The sequence below is a fragment of the Copadichromis virginalis genome, linkage group LG10 (genome assembly GCF_057382275.1).
Source record: "Copadichromis virginalis isolate Kocher_CV1m ecotype Utaka linkage group LG10, C_Virginalis_male_GT1.1, whole genome shotgun sequence".
NCBI classification, from domain to species: Eukaryota; Metazoa; Chordata; class Actinopteri; order Cichliformes; family Cichlidae; genus Copadichromis; species Copadichromis virginalis.
In genome coordinates, this window is record NC_140627.1 from 4,175,394 (window position 1) to 4,203,347 (window position 27,954).

The 27,954-nt window shown below is 42.1% G+C and overlaps 1 protein-coding gene across 2 annotated transcripts; it reads right to left on the reverse strand.

Moving 5' to 3' along the window:
* Positions 1-300: 300 nt before the first annotated feature.
* Positions 301-27,931, reverse strand: nova1 (NOVA alternative splicing regulator 1). 2 transcript variants are annotated; one of them, XM_085469538.1, is made up of 4 exons: positions 27,099-27,931; positions 20,133-20,276; positions 8,549-8,715; positions 301-8,176 (listed from the first exon to the last, which is right to left on the reverse strand). In XM_085469538.1, exons 1-4 carry the CDS (start codon positions 27,277-27,279, stop codon positions 7,157-7,159), a joined length of 1,512 nt encoding a protein of 503 aa, XP_085325664.1. In that variant the 5' UTR covers positions 27,280-27,931; the 3' UTR covers positions 301-7,156. The 2 variants fall into 2 exon arrangements, with proteins under 2 accessions (XP_085325664.1, XP_085325665.1); XM_085469539.1 differs by lacking the exon at positions 27,099-27,931 and adding an exon at positions 22,678-23,234.
* Between the last annotated feature and the right edge of the window lie 23 nt (positions 27,932-27,954).

Sequence of the window (27,954 nt, forward strand, 5' to 3'; positions counted from 1 at the left end):
GTAAATATAGTATCGACTGTCTAAAACTCTGTCTTCAGTAAATAAACCCAGCTATTAGATAAATCCATGGTGTGAAATTGATGCCGCTTTCCCTCACGTAACCAGTCCGATTCCTCGTGTGAGCACTGCGTCTATGTAAACATACTCGCTGTTCACGTTTAGTGCGTGCTCAGATTCGGCTCTTCAGAAATCGATCTATTCATAGAACGTGTTGGTTGCAATTATGTAAACACTCAACCTTTCACTCAAGTGAGACAGAGCAGAGGGACGGGGTGGAGAATAAAAGCAACGGAAGACAAGTGATGTTAAAATGAACATTTATAATGACTCTTTGTTGCCGTCGCAAAAATAATCTTTAAAAAACAATTCAATTATTAACACTGAAATGCTGACTTCACTGGTAGTCCACGAGTCATAAAACACAACTCACTGAATTTTCTTTTACAAACACAGTACTACAGTTACATTAAATAGTCATTACCGTTAAATCTATTAATGAATAATGTTCAAATTAACTAAATAATAAAATCAATGACACTTTTAAAATCCTCTCATTCCCTCACCATAGTAGCTGTTTTCTTTTTATTAACGGTGTATCATTTAGAAAATATACTGCTTCTGAGATGTTCCTTTAACAAAAGCAGAAAACAGACTGGCAGCATAACAATAATGGTACATGAGCTCAAACATTGTACAATTAGGGTGATGTTTTTCAAGGGGAGTGGAAATGGGACGGAACCATTCCAGTGATCTCACATTTAGAATGTAGGCTGGCGGCCTTTTGGCTCAGTATGGAATTATTTGGCACTCTTGCTGACAAACATTTGCCATAAAAAGCTTTCGCACTTTTTCTAAAATGGCACAAGAAGGCATTTTCCTTTCTGAATATATTCAGAGGACTTTAAATGCTGTCCTAGAAAGCCCTTTAAGTAGGTAACACTGTGGACTTTCACAGATTCTCCGCGCTCGTCACAGATGAAAGACAGAACTGTCGTCGCTAATATCAAAGAGAACCCAATCAACAAAACATCACTTTGCTTAGGTTGGAATATTTGATCTTATGCTGTCAGTCCATTTTTTTTCTTCTGAGATGTAAAGAACAGAGGTTAAACAACATTAAAACCGAACCCCAGAAAGAAAATTTACAATGGCATGAAAATGTTTGCAAGGTACGGCATGCTTTACACTTAAGCAAGCAGTCAACCCCGCAGAGTAGTCCAAATAACTGGAAATGAAAGAACAGTCTGGCAGAGTTTGACAGTTAAAGTGGCGTAAAATATCCAACACATATATACGAGTTCTCGAGGATGGAAAAGGTCAACAAAGTTCATGGGAGGTTCAGAGGGTCAAACACAATAATGGCCTCATGTGTGGTTGGCAAAGAATCCTGTATTTTCCTCAGACGAAAGGGCTCAGAAATACCTAAAAACCATTTAAAGGGTGGACACGGTAGCAGGTGCTCCGTGTAATGAAACAAATTGTGATATTGTGTTGGCTGAGAGTGTGAGACTCAAGTAGAAGAGGTTTAAAGAGAGGAGCGACCAGCCTTAGCCAGTTTGTAACATTTAAAACCAGTCCTAGCCTTCTTTGTGAAAGGGCTCCGTGGGGCTGGATGGATGTCCCGAATACATTTGGACTGAAAATCAAAAACAAACATCACAGCTTTTGGAATGATACCGCAGCTCGGATAGCGCTCGGATGGGAAGCAGTCAATGCAACAACAGGGGATTTGCAACACAGAATGAGACAGGAACATCACTCGCGTAACTAGACCTTAACCGTTCGAACGTTTCCTCTGATTTTCATTACGTTGAGGTGGCAGAGGCAATCTTCGTGTTTGCTGGTGCCGATTAAGTCTCTCAGACCCGGCCTTTGTGTCAGCCGGACCTCGAGCTTGCATCCTTCAGTCCAGTGTTTCGATGCCAGTGTGCTGGATGCGTTAAAACCGCTTTCAAATTTTGGAATTTCAAAGCAAAAGAGGGATAAAAAGGCATACAGATCCTTTGTGGTTTCACATTCTAGTGCCAAACAATGCACACAGTGATTGACACAGACCTCTGCTGAAGGAAATGTGAAGGAGAAGCCTTCGCGTGAGGAAACAGATGCTACTTTTCGATTTCGTCTGAGACTCCAGCCCTTTCCATCATTCATGAGACCCGACAGGATCAGGGAATAAATAAAGTCACATCATAGCAACAGCAAAGAATGGAAACCAAATCAAATCGACTAAACTGGTTTGCTTCATTTCACACCCAGTATGACCCACTGATCAGTAAAGTGCATTTATGCAACACCAAACAAACAAGATAATGTTGACAGCGAATCGGAAGTTGTGTTAAAACATATCTGATTCATGACTGTGGCCATGTTAGGCCTACCTGACTGTAGCTGAAATCTGTTATTGACATAGATATTCTCTACATGTATTTGACATTCCTGCCCTGAATTTACATTAAAGACCATTTGACAGAACGTAAAATAAAAGAAACAGGAAATGGTTACATTCATAGATTAGATCTGGGCTTTCAAGCTGTGACATAAAGAGATTATGGGACGTGAGGTTCAACCTGTTTGTAAAAGAAACGAATGCCTGATATCCTATAAACACAAGGAGCCAATGCACTGAGTAACATTTTCACGTTTGCTTGTTTCACATTTGTAATACTCCTCACTGTACCTAAAAATCTAACGATGCGTTCAAAGACGACTGACGAGGAATTTTGATCTCAGATGTGTTTTCGTGTGTGTGGGTTTTTTTTGTTTTGTTTTTTTCGGGCCAACATGACAATAATGAGCTCCCTCCCAACTCACAACATAAAATAAAAAAAAACAACTTTCTTTTTTTTGTTTTCTAAACATGAGGCGAGTAAAACTGAAGTGCTTTACATTTGACTGCATGCAGCGTTATGTCTTTGAACGTTTGCGAGACACCTCGCAAACTTTTGTACGTTTTTTTTTCCTCCATAATTTACTTTGATACCATGCAATAGAAGACGTGCAAAAAGATAACACCTAACTCCACAAACACATTTTTGATTGTTAATGGCTATGTTATGAATGCTTATAACATGTTATGCTTAGTCCATGCTGGCCTATAGAGACATTTGTGAGAAAACAGCAGTACTTAAGCCACAGGTCAAACAAACACACAAGGGATGCATGGAGTGTAAAACAACATGGATCCATAAAAATCACAATCTTTAACTCTTACTCTATGTACCTATGGGATAAAACAACGCACAAAAAGTTCTTTGTCCTTTGTTTTCTTAAGTCATGTATTTGATTATCTTTTCTTAACTTAAAAGACAGTGTTTGATTGGCACTTGATCAGCACTTCTAAACAAGTTATTGATATCTAACATTTGATCGCACATCTACAATTTCAGAAGCTGCAGAGGTCTAGTTTGGCACAGGTTGTACTATGGAGTCTATTATTACTTTTGCTATCTTACCAATACTGTATAGTATTCTATACACCTCGTTTTATGCTCCAGCCTTTTAGAGCATGTTTCTAATCAACAGACCAGACATCTTTTCAACTAAAATATTTTGTATAGTTTACTTATCAAATAGCAGCATTTTCATAACTTACAAAAAGTACATGTAAACCTATTCATTCAAAATCTTAGTAATTTCAAAGGTTCATACAACAGACATAAAACACAAAACAGGACAACATGCTACTATATTGCTTCCAATATTCTTTACATTTTCTTACTGTCAAACTAAATCATCAATGACAGAAATATGGACACCACCGGTCGATGATGAGTCATCGTAATGCACAAACAAATCGCGAAGCTAATCTTAATCAGGCTTAGTTGGCACTCTCATCATCCACACAAATATAACATAGTTTCACATTGTATCGACAACGCTGGACTGCATTTGGACTACAAACTAGAATAGCTACAATAAAGTACATATAGATCATATGACATGACATATTGTATTCCACAGAAATGAAGTCTAGTCATTTTCAGATAAGAGGATATGCATAAAGGATGTCATTGTTTCGGCTTGAGGTCACAAACGAGTTCCCACCTTATTCTCGCTAACCTATGCGCTCTGTCCGTACTATGCTTTCTTTTGGAGGCTGTAACTTGAGCTCAGCCAGTGTATGAATATTTATTCGACCTTGACTCGCTTTCTTTTGGGAAAAAAACAACGCTTCCTCTTCCCTTGAAAGGCCATAGTTCACTATCTAAACCTGTCTGCTTGTTCTTCTTAGAGAGGAAATCTGATACTTTGAGCTGACGCTGCTGGTTGGTCTTGGTGGGTGTCACAGTTTTTGGAGGCAGGTGTTTTCTATGCATGTTAGCCTTGTGAACTTTGCGGCCCGCAGAAATATTTTCATACCCTCATGACCTACAGTGCATAACTTGCCCACCAGCAGCACATCCAACACACCACCCATGAGAAGACAAGACAGGAGGAAGGAGAAAGAGGGGGAGAGCACAGTATAGGAAGAAGCACGGACAGGGAGTAGGACACAGGAGGAATCTCAGAACAGTGAGAAACGACAGCATGCAGGGGAATAAAATGTTGAGAGAAAGAGGAAAGTTAATGAGGGGCAGAGAGAAATAGCGTTTGGCACGATGTATCGATCAGAGAGCCGTCGAAGGACAGCTCTCTGCAGTCAAGCAGTCCAGTTGCATTGATAGAACATATCCTTGTTTTGTGCTTGTATCTTATTACATGCTAAAATTTTGGGCAGTAAAAGGTTAGCCTATGCTGTGAATTCACTGGTGGCCAGATTGGATTAATGGATGACTGCGAAGCCCTCCAGACACAGGAGGATTTAAGAAGGCTCACAGCTGTTGCAGTTGTCACGCACAATGTTCAGACACAAAGAGTTATTTCGAATGCTTTCATAGCCATTTGACTTTCAAACATGATTCGTGATAATGAAAAGGCTCTTCATTAAATTTTTCCAAAACATGGGTGTGGTTCTGGTTTTCTTGGACATAACTCAGCACCAACCCTCACAGCTGTGTATTCAGAAAGCTGATCATAGAGCTTGGGTTGATGGGGACAACAATTGAAAGATGCCTTTAGAGCTGGGTGGTGGGGGGGTGTGGACATAACAGGACTGTGCAAGAAAATGCGATGGGAATAATTTGTCGTTGGGAAAAAATGTCTGCTAATTTAAGTGCAGTGCATTGGTAAACAGAAACGTCACAAGATGCTTGAGTATAAATGCTCTTGTGGCAATATCCCTTCTGTCAGTATTGGTAGTTTTTGTGTATGTGACATACATGTGCACATTAAAATATACTTATGTCCCAAGCAGGGATAGACACACCTTACATTGTGTTCTTAATGTCTCACAGTGCAGTCTTCAGAGACCCAGTGTACTCAGGATGAACACTATGGATAGCAGCACAGAAGGAAGCCAAGGTAATCTTCGAGTGCTTGGAAATACTCAAGACAATTAGCCTGCCTGCCTCAGACAAACAATTGCCCATAAAAGACAACAATGCCAAAACATTTTATGTTGTAATATGTGCTTCACTTGAGGTTAGTGAGCGTTAACATGTTTTGGGAACAATAAAAGGCTGCCTGGATGAACTGCAGAATCATCCTTTTTTCCCTTTTTTGTCTTAATGCAAATTGGCAAGGACGGCTCACACAAAAAGTGAATCCAAGCCTCTTTTTTTTTTTTTATATTTCAAGTGTCGTTTTACTTCCCTTTCATTAGTGTATGTCTCTTGACTATTTGGTACCCTTAATGTAAAGGCAATAGTTTCTTTGTTCACAGACATTGGTTCATACAGCTTTACTTATCAAAATGCTTTTGTAGTGCTTTGTTCCTTTTGCGAACTGAACTGGTTAGACACACTGCTTGAAGGTAGTCTGAGCTTTCAGTTAAATCTAGGGAGTTACAAATGTCTAAGGTAGAACAAAAGATTTGCATTGAATGGATTTAATTATTAAGACTGGATTGCTTTCTTCATCTTTGATCCTGAAATCGATCGTTTGTCATTACGTGAGAGGCTGCGTCAGATCCAATGGGCTACTAATGGCTGGACGAGACAGCAGCTCTTTTTAAAATAAGTCGCAAGGTTAGTCGCCACAGAGAGATTCTGATTCCATGGTAAAGGAGATATCAACTTAATTCTATAGCACCAAAAATGGGTTAAATGACATATTTCTGCATGTTTTGTGACTGAATATGCAACTATGTTTCAGTGTTTGTGCGTTTGTGGGAGCATCGTCTATGTGTGTTCGTGTAAAATATATTTATACATTCCTGTGTGTCTCCTCTATCCTCTCACATTGATTATTTAACCCCTGAACTATACTTGCGAACAGCAACAGTGAAGTTCAGACTGGGTTTGAGTTATACATTTCTTTCACTGCAACACAATATTTGATCCCTGTAAATAAAAAATAGCAATAGTCTAATAATGTTTTTACATTCAGATCAACCTGCAGTCACAGGTTTAAATAATCTATTTGTGTTTGAATGAGACCATGTCAATAAATAAAGGATGAAAATATAAAATACCCAGATTTAGAAACTTCAATTATGATATGAGCCAGAATTGAACATATGTCAACAAAGATGTTTTTTTTGTTTTTTTTTTTAGAAATTATTCTCAGATTGCTTCCCCATAAACTGAGATGACCTCAGGTGCGTGTCATAAAACCACACCCCTGTTCACAATGCCTTCTGCATTGTATACAACAAGCAAGGTTTGTAAAACAGCTCTATTAGCTGGCTGGAACTTCATCTGACACACTCAACTCACCGGGAGCCGAGGTTTGCAATGAAATTAAAACCAACAAAACCAAACACAAGAAATAAAATAAAAGCTATGAGGTTTTGGAGGAGGGTGAAACCCTTTGGCCTCACCCTTGAATCTGCAGCTTGGCAGTGGACCAGTTCAGCTTACTCTGATCACCATCATCAAAAGGACTCGACACAAACTTTTAAAAAACATCAGGACGTCAGTCCTAAAAACACATTCACATATCACACACACTTATCTTGGTTGTCTCCCCCACCTCCTCCTTTGTGATTCTCTCATTTGATACTGAAATATTGAACAGATATTTGGACGTTTCTTTTCTTCCTTATCCATTATGACTCTCTCTCAATTCCCTTCTATCTCTGTCTTCATCCTTTCCTTCTTTCCTCTTCTTTTTCCTTTTAGCCCACTTTTTGTGGGTTGGTAGCGCGCACGCCCTGCTCGTAGGTGATCCGCTGGCTGATCAGATACTGTGCTGCTTGCGTAGCGGCTGGCGACCCTGTTATGGTAACTTTACGGTTCCGAGTACCAGGAATGAACTCTCCTTTTTTGGAGATCTGGATGCGGGCTCCCGTTAGCTCCTGGTACTCTACCAGCGTTTTCCCTCCTTTCCCTAAGATGGCACCCACCAGATTCTCGGGCACAGCAATCTCAACCACGTCCTTGGCACCATCTGCCAGCTTCTCTGTTGCCAATAGGGAGGAGGCCATCAGTGGGGATGAAGCATTTAGGTAACCGTTGGAAGCCCCAGTAGCAGCTGCTAGAGACCCCAAGGAAAACCCACCGAGACCTGTAGCAGGGTGGCCCGCACTGCTGGAGGCATCGCTAGCATAGGAGGCCAGAAGGTTAGCTGCAGCAGCAGCAGCCGGGTTAGCACTAGCTGCTACTGCAGCAAGGACCCCTGAAGCAGCTGCTGGGTTGAGGCCCAGGCCGAGGGTGTTAGTGTTGTAGCCGTAGCTGGCCAGTGTGTTGAGAGCTGAGGTGATGGCCAGCAGATCATTACCGGATAAGCTGGACATGGCGGCAGGGAAGGCGCCCATTCCTGTCAATCCGGCCTGACCCAGAAGGCTAGAGGCAGTGGCAGCCGCTGCAGCTGCATTGGGCAGCACTTCGCCTGTATTAGCATAGGGGGAGCCAGTGGGGTTGGAATTGGCAACTGGGCCTGAAACATTGGAGTAACTTATGTTGAGGCAGCTGCTGCTCTGAGGGTCCTCCTGAATTTTCTGCACTATGATTTCCACGGCCTTTCGGTTCTGTTCGGGCTCCCCGCTGATGGTTACTACTCGCTCCTGCAGGTTGATGCCTTCTGGTTTCTGTGAGAGCTGCACCCAAGCCCCTGACTGCTCCATCACCGCTTTCACTGTGGCTCCACCCTTGCCAATGATCAGCCCAGCTGTGCTATTGGGCACAATCAATTTAGCCTGTAGAGAAACAGAAACACTTTGGTAGCAATAAAAGATAACATGAGGAATATACCATGCCTCAAATGGCTGACAGAAAGAGGGATGTCTCTCAGTGAGTCAGAGTACTATACCAGCCCCCGCTTTACTCAGCGATTTGTTAATCCCAGGGGTTTAAGCTGCAGCTGCCACACGGCTCTGTCTAGCTATGAAAAACTGGAGGTAAAAATAACCATATACCCTCACATTTTCCTGACCCTACCAGACTGTGGGTCATGGCCCAGAGCACAACTATTACTCACAACTAATAAACGAGGTGTTGTGGAAATGAAGTGTTACTATCACACAGTGAATGCACACCCTGATGACCCCACTAACTGCCTAGGATCTCACCTGTTTGACTCGGTCAGGGTTGACTGTGGTCTGTGGCTGCAGTATGCTGACTGGTTCTGGTTTCTGGGCGCTCTGGGGCATCTCGCGAACTTTCTCCGCAATGAAGTTGTGGACACCATTGAGGGCTTCGACCGTACCCTGTATCAGACAGACTCGTTCTGTTGTTCCTGTTACGAGAGAGCAGGATAGGACAAACACAGCAGAATGGTTACTCTAACGTGCTCTGAGCGGGTACTTGGCAAGCAGATTTAAGGGATTTGGACTGAACTAAAATCTACATTTATGTTAAGATGTCTTGGCAATGAAGACTGCTCTTTGACATATCACAAAGACACCCAATTACTAAGCTATTGCTCGCTTCCTCCATTTATCCAATCAATAGAGAAACAGCTGAAAGACTGAGCCATGCTTGGTTAGCAAGCCATGGGGGGGGGGGGAGAAGGATTCCTCTTGAATGATGTAATACTTTCAGTGCTGTAACACTCAGCTTGTCCTTGCCTTGCAGCTCTAATAGACTAAACACACAGTTGTCCTTCCTCTGGACTTTTTTCTACACCCACATTGATGACCCAACCGGCATTCTGTTGCCATGGTAAAGGGGCTGAGCCATGGAAACAGGTGATGCAACAGTGAGTCCTTTATACTCGCTTGCACGATTTTTAAAACACTCTTCCTTTTGTATCAAGCTTCCTGCTCTGCTTTTCTGTTTTCTGGCTGAAATTGAAATGTCTCTCGATTTCCTTTGCCGGCGTGACACACGGATTACATTTGAGTAAACAATGAAAGCAACATGACCAATGATAAGAACAGCTGAAGAGCCTCATTGTTGGCATTTCCATCTTTAATTAAATTTCAATATTTTATACATATATCTGCATCTGTCCTCCAGCAATTTAGGAAATACTTAGTGAAAATGTGTCACATGTTATCAGCTTCATGCCACAGACATGTCAAATAATGTATTTAGACAGTCAATAGGTCAGTCCAAGCATATCAAGAAAATCTAATTGGACAAAAGTTCACATGTACTGCACTAGACTTTATTTCCTTTGTTTCTTTTGGGTTCCTGATAACAGACATTCAGTATTGCATCATGTAAGCAGAACAATAAATGAAACGGCTGGAGACTGGTCCTTTTACATTTTATTAGGTGTGTATACATCGATCAACCACCTATATCAGCCCACGTCACATCAGAGTTAATTTACGTCTCAGAATCGACTGGATTGTTGATATCATCTCATCCAACTAAATTCTTATTGGTCAGACAGTTGACAGTGTTATTCTCATCAGGAGAAAGGCAATCACTTAACCCATCCAGAGATTGACTGAAATTCTACTCTTGAGTCAGCTCCAAACTAACTGACACCATGTCAATGAAATCACAGGTGTGTCTGGATTTTGACAGAAGTCCAAAAGGCAGATAAAGTGTGTAGCAGTTTCCATATCACAGCTCATCAACCAACAAGTCATATCTAAAAACATTAAGTTACCATGTCTGTCAAATGAGGCGACTGTTGCTCAGAAGGTAGAGCAGGTTGTCTGCTAATCAGAAGATTGGTGATTTGATCCTTGGATCCTCCAGTCTGCACGTCAAAGTACACTTGGGCAACATGTTGAACTCCGAGTTTCCCCCGACACGTCTAACAGATCATGAATGTGTGTTTGACAGTTAGGCAAAGCACTTAAGCATAGAATAAAGGTACTGTGTCACTGGAGGGAAAAGTGGTAAAGAAAAATATGAGGGCTCAATTGGAGTAGAAAAGCACTATGCAAGTACAACTCCATTTATCATATCCCACCAAATGTAATCTTCCAAGCTTTAAGCTTCCATTCTGAACATATCAAAACTAGTATATTTAAACATTTTGGGTTGAATAAAAGTTTTATAACAAGCAGATGCTTTTTACAACTTCACTGCCATCTGCATCTGTCAGCAACAGCAGCTAAACCTAAAACAAGCCTGCTCACTCATGTAAGTGGAGAAAAATCAGAATATGTTACACTTTCTGTTTAAAACAGCAAGAATTAAGCTCAAGATGCTAATAAGTACAGTGTTAACCTAGCGGTAACGCACACACTCGTCACATAAATTGCACCCTGCAGCCCTACTTATGTCTAATGAAGATTTTTGTTGTTTTTGTTCTCCACACACAAAAACAGGAATAAGCTAAATTTCACAATCATTGTACTCTTACTCTTTTAACTCCCACCATACTTTTTCACACAGTTATAGTATATTAGCACCAGTGGCAACAAAAGCTCATTTGGCATCTCTTAGTGTTTTGCTGCACCTGCCTGTCCTTCATGAAATAACAAAGTGACAGACTGCAGCTTGTGCGTGCAAGTGCTTCACTGGCTGCAGACTCTTATGTCAGCACATGTATCACAGAACACTATTAGCAATATTTCATAATGATAATGGATATCATTCATTATATAAAACACACAATACTTTCTAGATATATGCTGCATTGGGGGAAAAGCCCAGCCATTAGAAAATGAATCTGTGACTGAACAGTGGGTGTTATTCCCTATTAAGCCTAATTGCTTCCATTTCTCTATCACGTTTATTAATAGCAAGTATGCTGGAGGAAATGGTAAAAAGATTAATTCTTGTGTATGAATTGAACTTTAATATGCAGTCAGGATACGAACAACAAGGACAAAATCCCAGGAACCAGTCTGTTTGCAAAATTGAATCACACCCACACAGAACTGCGACTTCAATAAATTCACCTTAGCCTGACTTACTATAATTTTTTAGACTGAGCAACCTCATTCCTTGAAAAAGCCCCATAAACTAGGCCATCTTAAGTGATGTAACGCATCCTTAGAAGATACGTCGCCCCGAGTCTTTGTTGTTTCTGCATTAAATGCTGAAGAGGTCCTTCTGCTTTGCTTGCTACAGTAGTTATCAGTTAAACGTCTCTGCTTCTGCAAAGGTTTTCACAGACTGACAATTCTGCTCCCGTATCAATACGGTTGTTTTTGCTAAGAGCACATCTCATGATGTGTTACTATAACTTTTGTCACTAATGAGTCACTATACAGAGGATGTGAAACTGTCTGAATTTTCCCCCCCACCCTTTTCACATCCTCGATTGTGTGCATCAGATGACAGTGTTGTAAGAAAAGCTCCACTCGAGTCACAGAGTAAGACCGGCAGCAACAGAGAGAAATGTGTCAGTGCCCCTGAGATCAAACATCTCAGTCTTCAGCTTTCCCCACGAGACCAGTGACTTAGGTCTTCTATCTCCATCCTAAAGTAAGAAAGTTTCAAAGTTTCTCTCTAGTTGACAGAAAATACACATCTGCATTAGCCGGTCCAAATCGTTTGCCTGATTTATTTAGACTCTTTGCCTGCCACACAAAAAATATCACCCATAATTACTGTCATCACATCAGCAGATTTTCCAAGTAATTATTCACACTACAAATTGAGCCGAAAATTCTTTGTTGGAAAGCTCCATTCTGAATATATTCATGCCATGTTGTTGCAACATGGCATGCCTCTCCAAAATGTAAACACTGATTTTAAATGCGGGGATCTTTTTGTAATCCGCCATTGATATCCACAAATATTCCATTTTTGCCTGACCAAAAGTTTCAGCCAATCCCACTGTCAATCTTTTAAAAAACACAGTAAACACATCCAGCACAACAAAATAAGCCACTAAATTAGACACCAATGCACTGGGTTCTAGGACACTATGAGACAAGTAGTCCCTCTTTCTCACTGTCGGCACTAATGGGATTTCTGTAAGAAAAAGATTCTGTCTGATTTCATGAAGAGCAGCTATTCCAAATATGGTCATATCAACACTAGCTGTGAGAACAGGAACCCCACACACCTGCTGCCCCACCCTTTTGTTTGCAATGGAAAGCTAATCAGGAGGAAGCTGGCTTAAAGCAGTGGCATTTTTTTTAAACACCTAACACTGAAAATGTCTTCTCAATTATTTAAAAAGGATCAAGTTGTCTTTTACTGAAATTGAGGTTAGTAGATAACAACAGAAAACTCTTGTTCCCTAAACAGATCACATTCATTTGCCTTAGTTTTACTGCATATCTCCAGCAGTTCCCCACCAAACCAGTGGTGCCCACACTGTTTATGAACCACTACCTTAAAGGGAGAGTTTAATGTTTTCATGTTTTTTGTTCAAACTGTACATTATGCAAATTATTCTAATAGAATCCAAGCTGAAAATGAGAATAATAGTTTTATGCTACATGACATTTATGACTCAAAAAATAAAAGTACAAAAGTTAAGAAATAAAGTATTTGCAGGTAGCAGAACCTCAGATGGAGGTTCAAAAAGAAATTACCTTTCAGCGTACTGTCAAATAAATAAGGTCACTAACAAGTGACTAGACCAACTGCTAATGTAGCACAAAAGGTAGTGTGTTACAGCCAAGTCGAGGTCTAACAATACCTGACCTTACAATATAACAAGATCCTTCAGTTGTACCAGTCTCCAATCCACGGCCAGTTCCACCTACTTCCACCCAGGAAAAAAAAAAGACTGGTGCCAAAAAACCTGGAGGGCCCAAGCTTCGAACCAGTGACTAGTGGGTATGGGAGGGGCTACAACAAAAAATAAATTCTGCAGTGGTTGACATAGAGAGGCAGATTGTATGCATCCATTACCTTAACTGCTGCTTGTAGTGCTACATAATTTTTAATTGTTAAACCACTGCTCTAATGTAGGGTGTTACTCAAAAGACAGAACCAGTTTGGAACCAGCGCTGCACTGACTGACATTGATTAAAAATGTCTATTTCGTTGGGTTTAATACTAAGTTATAACATTTAGTATTAGTTTTGCACGGGGCATTTCACAGCTTTCATGGTGTAACATTATATTTACTTTACTCTTCATTCCAAAACCAACCTTTCAGTTTGAGGCTTGCACAGAAGTCCTGTGAAGGACAACGTCATTTGTAAATCTGTGTGCAGACTGCAACTCTGTGCATGGAAATTTCTATTCACGGTTTATTAAGCCATGTGTGCAAATTTACACACAGCTCTTTTTCCCTCGACAAAACCCAACAGGGGGGTGGGGGTCTGTAGTAAACTGACCTCTGAGTGTAAAACTGGTGTCCTTTTAATCAGCTGACCTTTGTCAATCACCAAGAACAGCAGTGATTGTGTTGTTTTTTTTAATGCAATGATACATCCTGTATTGTACGTGCAGCTCAGGTCATCTTGCTCTCTGCATCATATTAGCACCAGAAAGTAGAACAGCACAGACACAATAGCACACAATTATGAGTCACTGGAGGCACAGCCATAAACCTGGGAAAAGTTCCAGTTTTAATCAGTTTGAAATCCTCACCTATAGTGACACTGTCCATATGGGTGCATGAGTATGTGATGCACATAGATAGTAAAACAGAAAGTTTACTTTAACAGTTTCTTTTTCTGCTCTTCTTTGAAGAAAAGACCTCATCTTATACTCTGTGGAATAGTGGTGGTTTCCAGCATGATGTCATGATTTCTTTATGATTAGACAATGAAAAACATACTTCAGCGACGTCACGACAACCTCATCTGTTCTGTGCTGTACAAATTAAGATGCTGGCTGAAGGCCAACTGCACAAAGTAAAGGGTTGAAATCTGGCTCTAAGTTTATGTTCAAATCCCAAACTCCCACGGGTCTCTTTGCAGCTGCAGCGGCAGGTCATTAAAGAGTCAGCATTCATGTGTTAAAAAGTGAGCACGCAAACTAAAGTTTAGCTAAAGAATTATGTCATGGTATCTGGCCCGAACTCTCCTGACTACCAGGAACCAAATCTGAACAAAACAGTGTGTGGAGAGGAGGGAAGGGGAAACTTGGCGCGTGCTGGAGAAGCTCGGGTGCAGCTGGGAGGGGTCAAGTCCACAGAGAGAGATTGAAATAGGCTATTTCTGGGCCTGCCCTGCTGTCCCCACGCTCACATACAATCATGCATCATCCACACCCTTCACTATCTCCGGTCATCCATCACAGTCGGCCGCAGCAGGGCCCGGTTGTACAGATCCCCTCCAAGACTACTGAATTCACAGTTTGAAGCTGTCCACTGATGGGTGGGTGATGTGGGGAGGGTGAGAACCACTACAGAGAAAACTGCAAAAGAAAATGGCTGCACTGGTTTCTTTAGGATGCAATTTTGAGCGTTGTGAGCGAGCTCAGTCTGCTGGTGGGTGAGCAACAATGGTGTGAACTGTGTGCAATGGCATTAGCATGCTACGCTAACCCAAAATGCAGCAGATTCATCACTGAAGGTCACACAGATGTGGCACGTAAGTTTAGGAATCCAGAAGAATTAAATCAGCATCGTTTAGTCTCCACAGGCTACTTCATAAAGCAGCGCTCTCAACTGTTGTACAGTAGCAGTCCTAATTTGACTTGTGTGGGCCAGAACAACCACCCAATCAAATTCTTGCCAGCTCCCTCTCCCTGAACTCTTCTTCTCACTCAACACGATGATGAGTAGGGGGATGGGCAGAGCAGGTGGTGGCCTATGAGCACATCCAGAGACCAAGCGGGAAATAAGGATATACATATCACTCCTTTCATTTGTTCCAGTGCTTGAGTAGTAGCTGTAATCCATTCCCTCAAAATGGCTGGCCTCCTTTGTTGAGAATTTCAAGCCATGCCCTCCAAACATGTATCCTCTCACCGTGGTTAACAGAAACACGGTGGAAAAATATTTCCCAACACATCCTCATTCTCCTCTCCCCCAGCGTTCAGTAATTCTTTGCCGCAGTCCAGTACATCCAATAGACTATGTGCACGTTAGCATATGCTACTTCCGGTGCGGAAACTCCTGTGGGGAGCTTTGTTTCCGGTGTCCTATTCGCGCCTTGTTTACGGTCCAAAACAAGTTAAGCAAATGAATAAATCAAGCGGCGATTTACATTTCTATAGATGTCTTGGGCATTTACCCAATATATCTGTAAATGATGTTCATCGACTTGTCGATATTTTTTTCCCCCGCGCCTCAGAGCAAAAGAGAAAATGGATTCAAATGTTATATTTCTCAGTATCTGTAAACAGCGGTCCCTCGTTTATCGCGGGTGTTGTGTTCTAAAAATAACCAGCGATAGGTGAAATCAAGTAGACAACTTTATTTTTTGACGGTGCAAAACGTTTCGTGGACATCGTGGACATACAGCACTGCACTTCAGAGTCACACTGCTAACGATTGATGCAGCGATTCTGTACTGTACAGGAGAGACGTCACGGAGGAGATCGTCTGCAGCGATCAGGACGCAGGACACAATGTGACGTGAAAATAAGCATGCAAACTTGCACTAAAAAATCCGCGAAACAGCGAGGTGAAAGGTGAACCGCGTTATAGCGAGGGACCACTGTAATTTTGAAGGCAAATCACAACATACCCTTCGTACATACTAATGTATAGAAACCGTTACCAGCATTCGTTCATTTTTTGTGTGGCTTTTTTTCACGGTTTGTTAACATGCTGTGTAGGTGTGTACTTGACTAGCTGATATCGACATAACGGGGAAACATCTGGTTTGACTATTCTTCACCTGTAGTCTGAATGCTGAACATTTGCCTGTTTAAATCATAAGACCAGTCACTATACAGAGATGTGCTTCTGAATGTGGACGATGTGTCTTCTGCTGCAGTAATGCAGTTCTGCTTGTGTTGAGTGATGTAAACAACTGATCGATCTAAACTCTTTAAATGTCAAAATTGATCATTAGATTTTTTTATGACACAACAGTGGTGAGTGTTCCCACCTTCTGCTCTTTGTAACTTAACGCGATCTTTCCGTTTCCGAGTTTTGGACATGATTTTGGAGTATATCTTCGCAGTAGCGATTGACCGCAAAGTAAAGCTACCGGAAATGTACAACCCCACATCCGGTCTCAAACCAGGAAGTTAGCATTTTCTCGTGCACAGGGTCTGTATATCACATCCAGGTCCCAAAGGAACAGGCCACATTCAAACGATACCGTGTAGTTAAATTAAAGGAACCTTGGGATGATCCTGCTGTCACCAAGCAAATAACCTAATACAAAGTGTTCAGTGTTCAAAACTTCCAAAAAAAAATTTGAGGATAGCATGTAGCAGCTGCTAAAAGCAATTTGAGAACTGTCTGTAAGTCCAATGTGAACACATCTGGAGACTTTCTCACAAATCTACACACCTACATTTCCCATCAAAAGAGGTAATTTGCTCTTCAATACATCTAAACTAAAAGTACACTCCTACACAACATCTGGACCTAATGAGCAGCAAGACGCTAAGCACCTGTTATTTTTCAGCAGGTTGAAGTGTCCTCTGAGGTATGAAGGACAAACAGCCAGACTCCTCTACAACTCAGGCGTTTTGTGTTTGGAGGATAAGATGGTTCAGCTTTGACCTCCGTATGATAGGGGTCAGTGAGCTGCACGGACATCCGTCTCCTGGTCTGAGTGACACCCTCCAACACAGCTAATGCTTTGGATGCATCTCCTCTGCAGCACAGCATTTGCACTTGCATTTCAGAGGAGGCGAACAAGATGGCAGCCCTGCATAATTTTTCCAGAAGTGTGAGACAGTTGATGTATTGCAATGATATAAATACATATAACAAATAAATGCGCAACCTGCTAGCTATGTAACCGCGCTGAATACGAGAAAGCTTGGCATTTCTTGAACCTGGTTCACCTCCCAGCAACGGGACTTTTGTTCCCTGCAATAATAGAGCTGGGCGAGATATCGATATTTTAAAAAGGTTAAATGTCATGAGAATGAGTTTTTATGGTGTTATAAGATTTCTGAAGTTTAAAATCATCTAATGTCAGCATTCGTCTGGGACCCTGGCAACAAACCACCTTCCAGTGTTACAAGCCAATAAGAATCTTCTCTTTTTTTCTATAAAGAGATTAAGTAACCAATAGCAGCTGAGCTAAAATTCGTTCATAGTCTTGCCCACTCACTCTTTACTTTTTCTGAGGTCAGTGAAAGTGGAGGATCATAGCCTGCTGCTAACAGGGATTGGCTAGATATGCAACAAAGCAAATTTTTATCAACAAAGATCACTATCAGTTTAACTTTAGGGTGTACTTACAGTGTTTTGGATCTGAAGCCATTCTAGCTGGTTAAAGCAACCAGATGCTGCTGAAAGCAAAATTTTACTTACGTAGCACAAACCCAAAGGCCCTACATGCAATACTGTCCGTGTTTATATGAAAAGATTTCTGATACATTTTTAAGTATAGCATGAGATAAGCCACAGAGTCATGTGTGGCATCTGGGGCTTGACCCCCAGATTTGAGGATCTGTGACAGCAAATAAAGTAATGAAAATTAAAATAGCCAATAAGTAGACACTTTCATGTTTTCCCATCACCTGAACACCTGTCTCCAGTGGACCACGACAATCCCGTTGTTGATTCATGGGTCTAATGTGGCTTGCGTGTTTAATGTAATTATTAGCTTTGACTGTATGCACACAGGTTAGCGCTCTAGGGAAAATGAAATGATGAAGGAAGACCCTGACCTGTACAAAGTTTAAGGAACAATTTACAACAAATAGTGAACTAGTGAGTGTGTGTTACTATCTGTGATGGTACTTTATGTGCGTCAGTCTACTTTCAAAGTCTACTTTCATGGCCACATTTTTTTTCTTAACTACTATGAAATATTGAATCAAATGTGGCCCGGAACCTAACACACTCAAGACACAGACGTGCTGCTCTGCACTGCTAAAATCTGGATTTTTGTAACTGTAACACTATCTGACAAGCTACTTATTCACATACAAGAAAAAGACTGCGCTAAGAATGTGGCTCTATTTACATGTTAAGTTATCGTTCAGAGAGAAAGAAGCCGTGGACAGTTTTTATTCAGGATTGTATCGGCAGCCATGTCGTCTACTAACCGACTGCACTGCTCCTATTGTCTGCTCCTCTCTGTCATTCACAGACATCTTCCTGAAACGGACAGGTGCAGCAGCTGTTCCAGTACAATTTGAGTCTACAGAAACTGAAACAGCTATTTTAAAAAAAAAGACTAAAAAAAAACGACCATCTGTGTAGTATGTTGGGCTGATATTTGAATTTTATTCTGGGGACACCCGAGACTTTTAAAATCTGCCTGTATGGGACAATATTAGAGATTTTATGTTACATTACATAAAACGTTTTCTACAGTAAAGCTCTCGTCTCACTGCCCTCTTCAGTATCTCTTTGCTTTAACTTCACTGACAAAGTTCTCCTGTAGCAATCAGGGACACACACACAGCGCCGCTCCGACAATAAGAAATAACTCAAAGTTTGATGCCGTGGGTTAATGTGAACAAAAACAAGAAGCTAGTAGCCAGTGGACATCGCTGAAGAATAAATAACTATTCTTACCTCACAGAAAACAGGGGCTGCTGGTGTGACTTGTGTTTTTCATGCATTTGGATACAAACGAACCATTTAAAACACCGAAGTCACACAAGGTGAGACAACAGCAAACAATCAACTCCCATGTTTTATGCATCTAACCTTAACCTCTTCATGGAAAGCAGCTGACAGTAGGTAAAACTGTGAAGCTTTTCTAGACATACACTGAAACTGTTATTGATTCTATTAATAGACTAAAGCAGTATCTGTAGCAAAGATTTAGCTCCTGTTCGAGTCCATGCCCCTGCCATCGACACACTGACTGTGCACCAGAATCTCATACAGCCCCACTTAAAAGAAACAGAGCCGTGCCTGACTGAGTGAAAACAGTTTAGACAATTAAAAATATATCCTCTAAACATCCATTAAGTCACCTGCAATCAAGCTAGGGTTATGTTTGATTTGTGTTTTTGCCACATGCTAAATAAGCAAATATTCCAATATTTGCAGACGTTAACAAAGTCTTATAAAATCATTTTGGCACTGCGGGTTGTTTGTTAAAATCTTTTTCCTCTTGGGTGTTCAAATAAGCAGATTATCTATAGAAAGGAGTCAGCATTCAACAAACCCTAATCATATGAGCTGCTGGTGACCTGGTAGATTTTGAATATCAAGAAGAAATATGGAAAATGATTTTACAAAACGGTTTCTTAAAAATTGCAGCAGCATTGGTGGAAAAACAAAAGTATTAAAAATGACTTTTACAATTTCTTTTTTGTTGTTGTTAACAGAGCACGCATATTTGCACTTGTACCATATATCAAACACATATCATGTATCGCCATTCAGTCCTAAAGATAACGAGATGTATTTTTTCCCCCGTATCGCTCAGCCCTGTGTCATAGCCCCGTCACTGCCAGCACACATTTCTTGTTTTTATTTCCAACATCGCTGTCAGCAGGAAAATGTGAAAAAGTAATTTTATAAATTCAAAGAAAGTCTGGAATTGTCTGCCACTGTAACATCTCCATGCATGTTTAGTCTCTCAAGGACAAAAGGATAATAAGTTCAAAGAGTTCATGATTACTGCGTGATTAAAATGTAGTGCAATTATTCCTGCAAAGCCAAATGAAGAGGAAATATCAAAATCAGTCTTCCACTACGACGTCGCTCCTTTGGCCGGGTGATGAGTCAGACGACTCGTGTATATGAGCCTTTGTGATCATCAATCTTAATTACAGAGTGCTCATTCTTACCTGGGTAGAAGTCTTTGGATTTGGACAGCTTAATGGTGGCACCCGTCTCTTTCTGCAGTTGTACGATGGTCTGGCCGCCCTTGCCAATTATAGAGCCGGCTGCATAGCTGGGGATCAGCACCTTCAGGAAGTACTCACCCTCCTCTGGGGAGAGAGACACAAAACGGGAAAGGGTCACATCTTATAAAGCATCTCTGCAATTTTTGTATACACCAAACTGTTACCATAAAAAAAAGACTAGAGTAAGAAAAAATAGCTTTCACATAAAAATTATAACCAAGTTCCTGTATTACTCTGGAAAGATCTAGAAGTAGATTTTGTCTTTTGAGTCTTTGTAGCTTTCAGTACATTCACATTCTATCAGAGATCATGTTCTGTGTCCTGTCCCAGATTTCTTGTAGAGTAAATGATGACCTCCTTTCCAGTTTGCAGAGGTCTAAATTTATCTATTTTCAAGGAGTTTTTGCAACCTCTGACTGAATTCAAAGCCAAACCCAGTGTTACTAATCATTTCTCACACGTGAACAACAGGAAAGTAGAAGGAGCAGTTCAGTCTGAATCTGAAAATGTATCTTGTAAAAAACACAAACTCATTATCCATACAGTTCATGGATGCCAGTACAGAGTGAGCCTTTGTAATTAGAAGACGCGTGGAGAACATATGGGAACCAATCCCACAGATTTGCTCAAAGGGTATACTGCCAAGATGGTCTAAATCTCCTCCATTTTGGAAGGGGCTTCTGTGGCTTACATTTGCTTGTAGCAGTCAGTGAGTGACAGAACGTCAGTTCGAAGAATTTCAAACCCGCGTTTGCCTTTTAGCTTGGGAACTTCATTTTCCTACAGTGGCAATTAAGAATTAATCAACCCCAAAGTGGGCAAAGTGTCCTTCCAAGAAAGCCCCGATCATATTGAGTGTGTAATCTAGTAAAAAGCAAATCAGCCACATATTGAGCCCAAATGTAATAAAAGAACCTGCCAACAATGCATCAAATATGCTGTATTTATAGATGCGTGGCAGCTGGGTTTACCCACTGAATTACTGATTTTATACCAATGACGTCATAGTAAACACTTGATACAGGTGCGTACTTAGTATACCAAAGCACTGATACATAATCTGCCTTGCACGCTGATCTGGATGCAATGACGTCATGTTCGATCCTTTTTCAGCTGCCTCAAGGGTGACGTCACTGGAGCGGGCAGAGATGTAAAAAGGCACTGTCCACGTTTGTCTGAAGAAATTTCTGATGCATTTTCAAGCACAGAGACAAGATCGCTTTTTGACGGCAAAGCCACGGCGTCTGTCACCACATCGCTGCGTCCCGTGTCAAGCCGAGGGTATCGAATGTTGGAGCTTGACCGGCACGGTGGATGGATGGATTGAGGTGGACCAACCTGTTGCCTCAGTCATGCCCTCATTAGAATCAGATGTGAATGAACATGGCACTGTGACATGAAGGGATTTCACAGCCTACACGTTACTTCTTCTTATTGCATTAATATGCCCCTCATGTTTCATTCAGACACAGGCTTGTTGTGGTGCACATCACCCAAAACCAACAGCTCTGACAAATGCACATGATTGCCATGCCATGATGGTTAATTTCACCTAATTGTCCATACTCGTGTGAGCTGTCCAAATTCACAGGACTGCTACATTAATATAAAATGACACATATGAACGTGATGAACAGCTCGTGGTGCTGGTCAATACGTTGGTCTTCTCAGAACAAAAGGACGATTTGCAAAACTCACTCTAATCACCCCTGCTTCTCTCACAATGAGCAACAATAAAATGACCTTGGAGAACAAATAAGCGTGATTCATGACTGACATGGTCGCTGTAAAGCTTTTCAGCCCTCCATCACCCTATCACGAATATTGGCTACCGTAGCCACACAAAGAAATTCATTTGAGTGATGCTGATTGCAGGATCTAAACATCCAACGACCTGTTGTTGACAGACAAGCCCAAACCCACTGCGTAACTTTCTGCTCATCTTCAGCCAGAGTAAACCCAGCAGGGGAGGAAGCCACTAAGATTCCCTCCATCGCCCTTACAGCCACGTTTGCTGTCATTAGTCAATAATTAATTCTGTCCTAGTGTCTGAGATCACAGTAACAGGTTTTAATGGCGTCATGTGGTAGAGTAAACATGGCAATCTGTTGCTGCAATCCGCCAGGGAACGGGAGCAGTGGGGCACATTGGGAAGCTGAGCCAGTGGGGTGTTAGTTCAGACCCCTGCTTCCAGTGCTGGAAGGATGGCTTGGAGACGTGGACTTTGAGCCAAATGTGTTTAGTTAAGTCACTGGAGGGGGGTGGGTCAGAAGGAAATGCCTTGTGACCGTACTCCCTCCTTCTCACTACCCCTCCAAGTACCCATTCTGCATTTCAATGGACTAACCTGCTCCTGACAGCCAGCAAGGACGACGGAACTCAAATGAGCAATAATGAACAAACGAGCTCTCGGTGTGTAAAATTGCATGTAGTCTAGCACGATGGATCAATTCAACAAGTCAGACAAAAAGAGTTTGAGGCTTACCCATTCTGAGATCTGCTGCTTCTCAAGTCCTCTGTCAGATCGCCATCAATGCCGGGACACAATCTCTAAATGGGATCTTAACATTAGCCTAGGCATAGGTGCAATGGTAGTGTTGAGGAATGCGGCCAGTCGACCTTTTTCACCGAGGTCTAATTCATCAGTGGGTGCAGAAAAAGAGATTTCACCGCAGCATCCGAGCCATGCTTGCAGCTGGCCAGAGCCTCAATTGTCCAAGAAAATGCTAATGCAGGCTCTCGGTGTTTTCAGTGAAAGACGGCACGCATTGTTCAAGCCTGCATCGGTTTGAAGGGGGGGGTCTTCCCTGCCGCATCACCCTTTTCACTGCTCTCATCCATATTCATCGAGTGGCCTGTCTGTCTGCAGCAGCACGCAGGACTGACGCCTCGCTCGGCCAATGGGTAGCCTGCTTCCTCCAGCACGTCATATCCCCACCCCCTGATGCCGGTCCCAAAAAATTGAATTTTCTCCCCTACTCCGCCTCTTTTGACGCAGCACTATAAAGTATGGCAGTCCATTCACTCACTTTTTTTAGTGGAAAGTGACAAAGGTGAAGTGGCGGAGGGAGCGGGTTTCAGCACTGAGCACAGAAGCATGTGGAGTGACCTTCAATAGTGGCTGAAGAGGTGTATGGAGAACATAAGCAGATGATGAAGGAGGTGGAGGAGGAGTGATCTGAGACGGCGTGCCTTACGCCACCCACCCTCCTCCTCTCCTTTTCCCCACCCCCAATCCCTTAGACGGCCATGTTTGAGAGGGCGGAGGGGCTCATCAACCATTGCAAATGGCAGTGCCGCAGAATGGTGGAGGGGGGTGATGAAGCCAATCACTACGACTATAAATCTTACACCGAGAGGTATCTCAAGCGAGCGTAAATGTGTGTAAAAACTGCAGCGTGAGCATGTCAGTGTCTGTGTGTGGACCTGAGGGTGGCAGGTTCATTTTATGGTGATTTCCAGGGAAACTGTTAAAAAAGCAGCCTTTTTCCTGGCTTTCTGATGACTTTCATCCACAAATCAAACCTGAGCATCGTGGCCCATTTGGCTTTGGAGGGAATGCCTTCCAGAAAATTCTAGCAGTCTCATTCACTGAGAGATGCTCTGGTATATAGACACAGTTCCCCTGTAGACTCCACTCCCTCCTAATGGTCTATCTCTCTCTGCTTTTCTCTGTCTTCATTTCTATCGCTCTCTCATTCTCTCTTTAACTGCCACCTGGCAAATTCACAGTCCGCTCACGTCACATCGCTCTGCAAGGGCACCTGTGTCCTTCCCACCAAAAAATTAAAAAAAGAAAAATAGCTCACATTCCACTGCCAACCTTTCCATTAGCAACATTACGAGATCATACCTAATCCCTGAGCCACACAACCTTTTTGGAAGGCACATGCTTGGCAGCAACATGGGCTCAGAGTGTGGGTAATTAGAAAGAGGAACGAATAAAAGATGTTCACTTTAAGGACAGAAGAGCAACGCTGATAAAAGAGGAGCAGTGTTTTTCCTCATTCAGTGTCCACAACTCTTAATGCACAACCAGGGGATCGGCTTTGAAAGAGCACGGCTTCCTTCTCTTTGTTGTAACTGCCAGTCATGTTAATGATCGGTTCGGTAGGAATAGCATGATCAATATCAGACGTAGTCAAGGGCTTGGTGATTACAAGCATGATTGAAGATTATCAGGCTGTCTAGCCCTACTGCTAACAGAAAGGCTGGGGGTTTGCATTGTTACATGCGATGCATGCAGATCATATGAGATGAAACAGGAGGTGACATCAAAAAATGTTACATAAAGCAGAGGGGGGATATTTATGAAACAGCTGTTTTGTATAGGCCGTTACAAACATCTGAATGTGCATTTCAGGTAAGCAAGGATACGCGACTATGTTTCAGTGAAACTGTTAAACTCTGCCTTATTGCTTTGGATGCTTTTATTATTATAAAACGCAGTTCACACGTTTGCTGGGATTTCAGTATAAAGGCAGTATATGCTGCAAGGCGGCCATATAGAGGTGCTGCTTGACTATACTCAGGTTAGCTAACTAAACTGCAAATGTTACTACACTGGTTGTAAATTGAATTAGCCTTAAGTTGCCAGGGGCTTTTTAGCATGCATAGCAGCGCATCCTTTAGATTTTAAAGGGAAACACCATTTCATCGCTGACCACAGACCAAACATACATCTTTTCTTCAAAGCTGGACATGCTACAGTAAGCTCATAAAGTTCTTCAATCTTCACATTTATTTATGCACACTCATTATAATTTGCTATGTGAATTATCTGTCCACCGTTTTTTTCAAAATAAGAGGAGGTTTGGGGATGAGACGCTAATGATTACAAATGGGATTTTCACTTTGTTTTCCTTGATAAAGCAATCAGGTATTCTCCACACTGATACAATCTCTTTCAGGAAGTCATCTGAATCACCCCTGAGACAACAAGACAGCCTCTTCAGAGTTAGACGTTCATCAGCACACGATTAATTGTGCGGCTGCGTTTTCTGAAAATACGATGGAGGCGTGATGCAGAAATGAACACAGAGTGGGGCTGGTAAAACGCTGTCTGATGCCATCATACAAAACCCAGCACTAAAAAACCTGAGCTGTCGGTGTAGTGATTTATATATATTTTTTTTAGAATCTACCCAAATGTTCAAAATTTCAATTCACACCACCAGGATGGGAACAATGCGGCAATGTCTCTGTGCCGCAGCTAAATGGTGAAAACTCTCCTAGAAGCAGGAACGCTGCGTGACTTCTCTTTTCTACAGTGGTTTTAGGGGTGCTAATGGATGACATATGGTGGTTGGATGTGTTCTAAAATACTGTCTGGTAGCTCGATGGTCCTTGCGTATCTTGCTGAAATTACATTTCTGGGGTTCAGTGAAGTGCAGCAAAGATGCACTTGTACTGTTGGAAATGGGATATAATTCTGCCATCACTGAGTGCTGGGCTGTCAGGGACACAAAGACAAAAAGAATTTCAGTGACATATGGCGAAGAAACTGCTCGTTCTCTGCAGACGTCTAATTAACAACAAGTTCTCGAATAAGTGGTCCCTGTGAGTTGCAGACCAGAACAATCACGAGCTGGAATAAGATGTACAGGAGCTGGAATCAACCATCCTCACTGCTGCACTCCAGCATCTTACTGACAAATAATAAAGCATGAGCGCTCCACACTCCTCCACAAAAACAAATCAGGATCAATTTGTTCAAATAGCACTGCAGTATTTCTGTAGTACCCTTCTCCTGCACCTCACCATTCCCCCATTTAAAATGACGTTTGCCTTCAATTTAATGCATAGATTCTCATGCACGATTCTGGACTACAGCACCCAGCTCTGCTTCTCAAGCACTTACATGCTTTCAATTAGTGTTCTAGTGTTTTACAGTTGTTCTTTTATCATTATACAGAGGCAAGCTAGAAGGTGGTAGGTCAGACATCATGAGGCTAAAACAATTCCAAACAGATGCTGAGTTCTGGCTCAGCGCACACCCTATAAATAACCTGGGTTTACTAGGAATTGGGCCTGCAAGTGCTGATGAGCACAAACCCTACAGGGTGGTATGAGTTTCATCTGTTGGCTTTTTTGCTCATTTCACCTTAAAAGCACAAAAAAGAAAATAAAAAAATCAGAAAACTCCAACTCAGCATAAATCAGGATTATGATGCTCCAATCTCACAAATCACCAACACAATAATAGGCTCTGTTGTTTCTCCACTTGTTTTAAAAGGCTCACAAATCAACACTAAAGTGTCCAAGATCAAAGAGCAGCTTCCTTTCCAGTGCGCTGCTAAAAGTTTGGCTCACATACTTGTCATATTTGTACTGGTCAAAGGTAAAGGTGAGTGCTTTGCAGATCCTATGACTCAGGGCCCAGGCATCAGTACTGATTCACATTCAGGGTAACGTTTGAAGACTGTGATGACATTTCTGTCACTCCTCCTCAGATTTGTCTATAGCCTCTGCAGGAAACCCGTGCCTAATGTTCCAACAGACACAAACTCTGATGAACAGAGACTTCGGAGAACTTTTATGTTAAATAAGGTGCACACAAATCATCAGCTGTCTACTGAATGACAACTTGCCAGCAAAAGCTCCAGATGTGGAGTAGAAAGGTTGCCGAGTTCAAATTCTGAGCTGACCTAAGATGAGGAGGCCGCTCACTCAGTCGGGCTGCTCACTCATGCAGCGTATGAAGTAACAGCCATAAACACACTCAGTATCTCAAAGTGCCAAGTGCACAGGTGCTGCATGTTAAAGCCAACATGCCGCCCAGAACTGCTCATATGGGGCTTCGGTATCACACTGAAGGCTGTGCTTTGCCGTTGCGCACAACAAAGGCTCAGAGTTAATGTGGAGAAGAAGAGGTGGATGGGCTGCTGGTTATTGCTTTTCTCTTACCTCCAGTGTTGGTGCGTTTGGTACAGCCGGCCTCCTCAGCCGGAGTTTCCAGCGGCCGTTTGCGGGAGTCTGGGTTATCGGCGTCCATATGGGTCTGCTGCAGGCTGTGGAGATTTGGATTTGTGAATATCCCGTTGTGGTCAACGGCTGCTCCGCCACCACCACCACCGGCCATCATCATCTTTCCTCTCCGGAGCTGTAGATAAAATTGCGCTATTCCCCCGTCTTTCTCACACACTCACAGCGCCCTCATCACCACATAGCCGTGCACCGTGATATGAACGACAAGTTTGGGGGGCTCGAAGCGGTCTCAAAACGATAAACACCAGGATCAGGGTTTCCTCTTTCCTCTGCTCGTCTGGCTGGTCCCTCACGGAGCTAAATATAAGAATTCCATTGAGTGAAATGCGCTCTTTTAATGCGCTCTCCGTCGCTCCAACAGCATGCTCCTTATTGTTGACGCGCAAAACAACCCGCGCCTTAAAATAAAAAAAGCAACCCCACACTCCGAGAGAAGACAAGTGCAACAGCTTCGCAGAGGTGGAAAACGTCTTTCTTAACTTCTCTTAACGCCATACTTCTGTTTTAAGTCCAGTGCGATGAGTGCAGCTGTTGTTATTGTTGCCTTTGTAGTGCAAGAGGGGAGAAATATAGTTTGAGGGCTCCAGAGAGGACTACAGTGCCACAGACCGGCCAAAAGACACGGGACCAGATCAGCTAAGACTGATGTGAATTTGCTGCATTCCTTTTTTTTTTTCTTTCACCATCTGTGTGAACACTGAAGTTATTTATTTAGTCCAGGTTTCTTATGGTCAGTTTGCCGGTTTTGTTTTTGGTTTGTTTGTTTGGTTGGTTT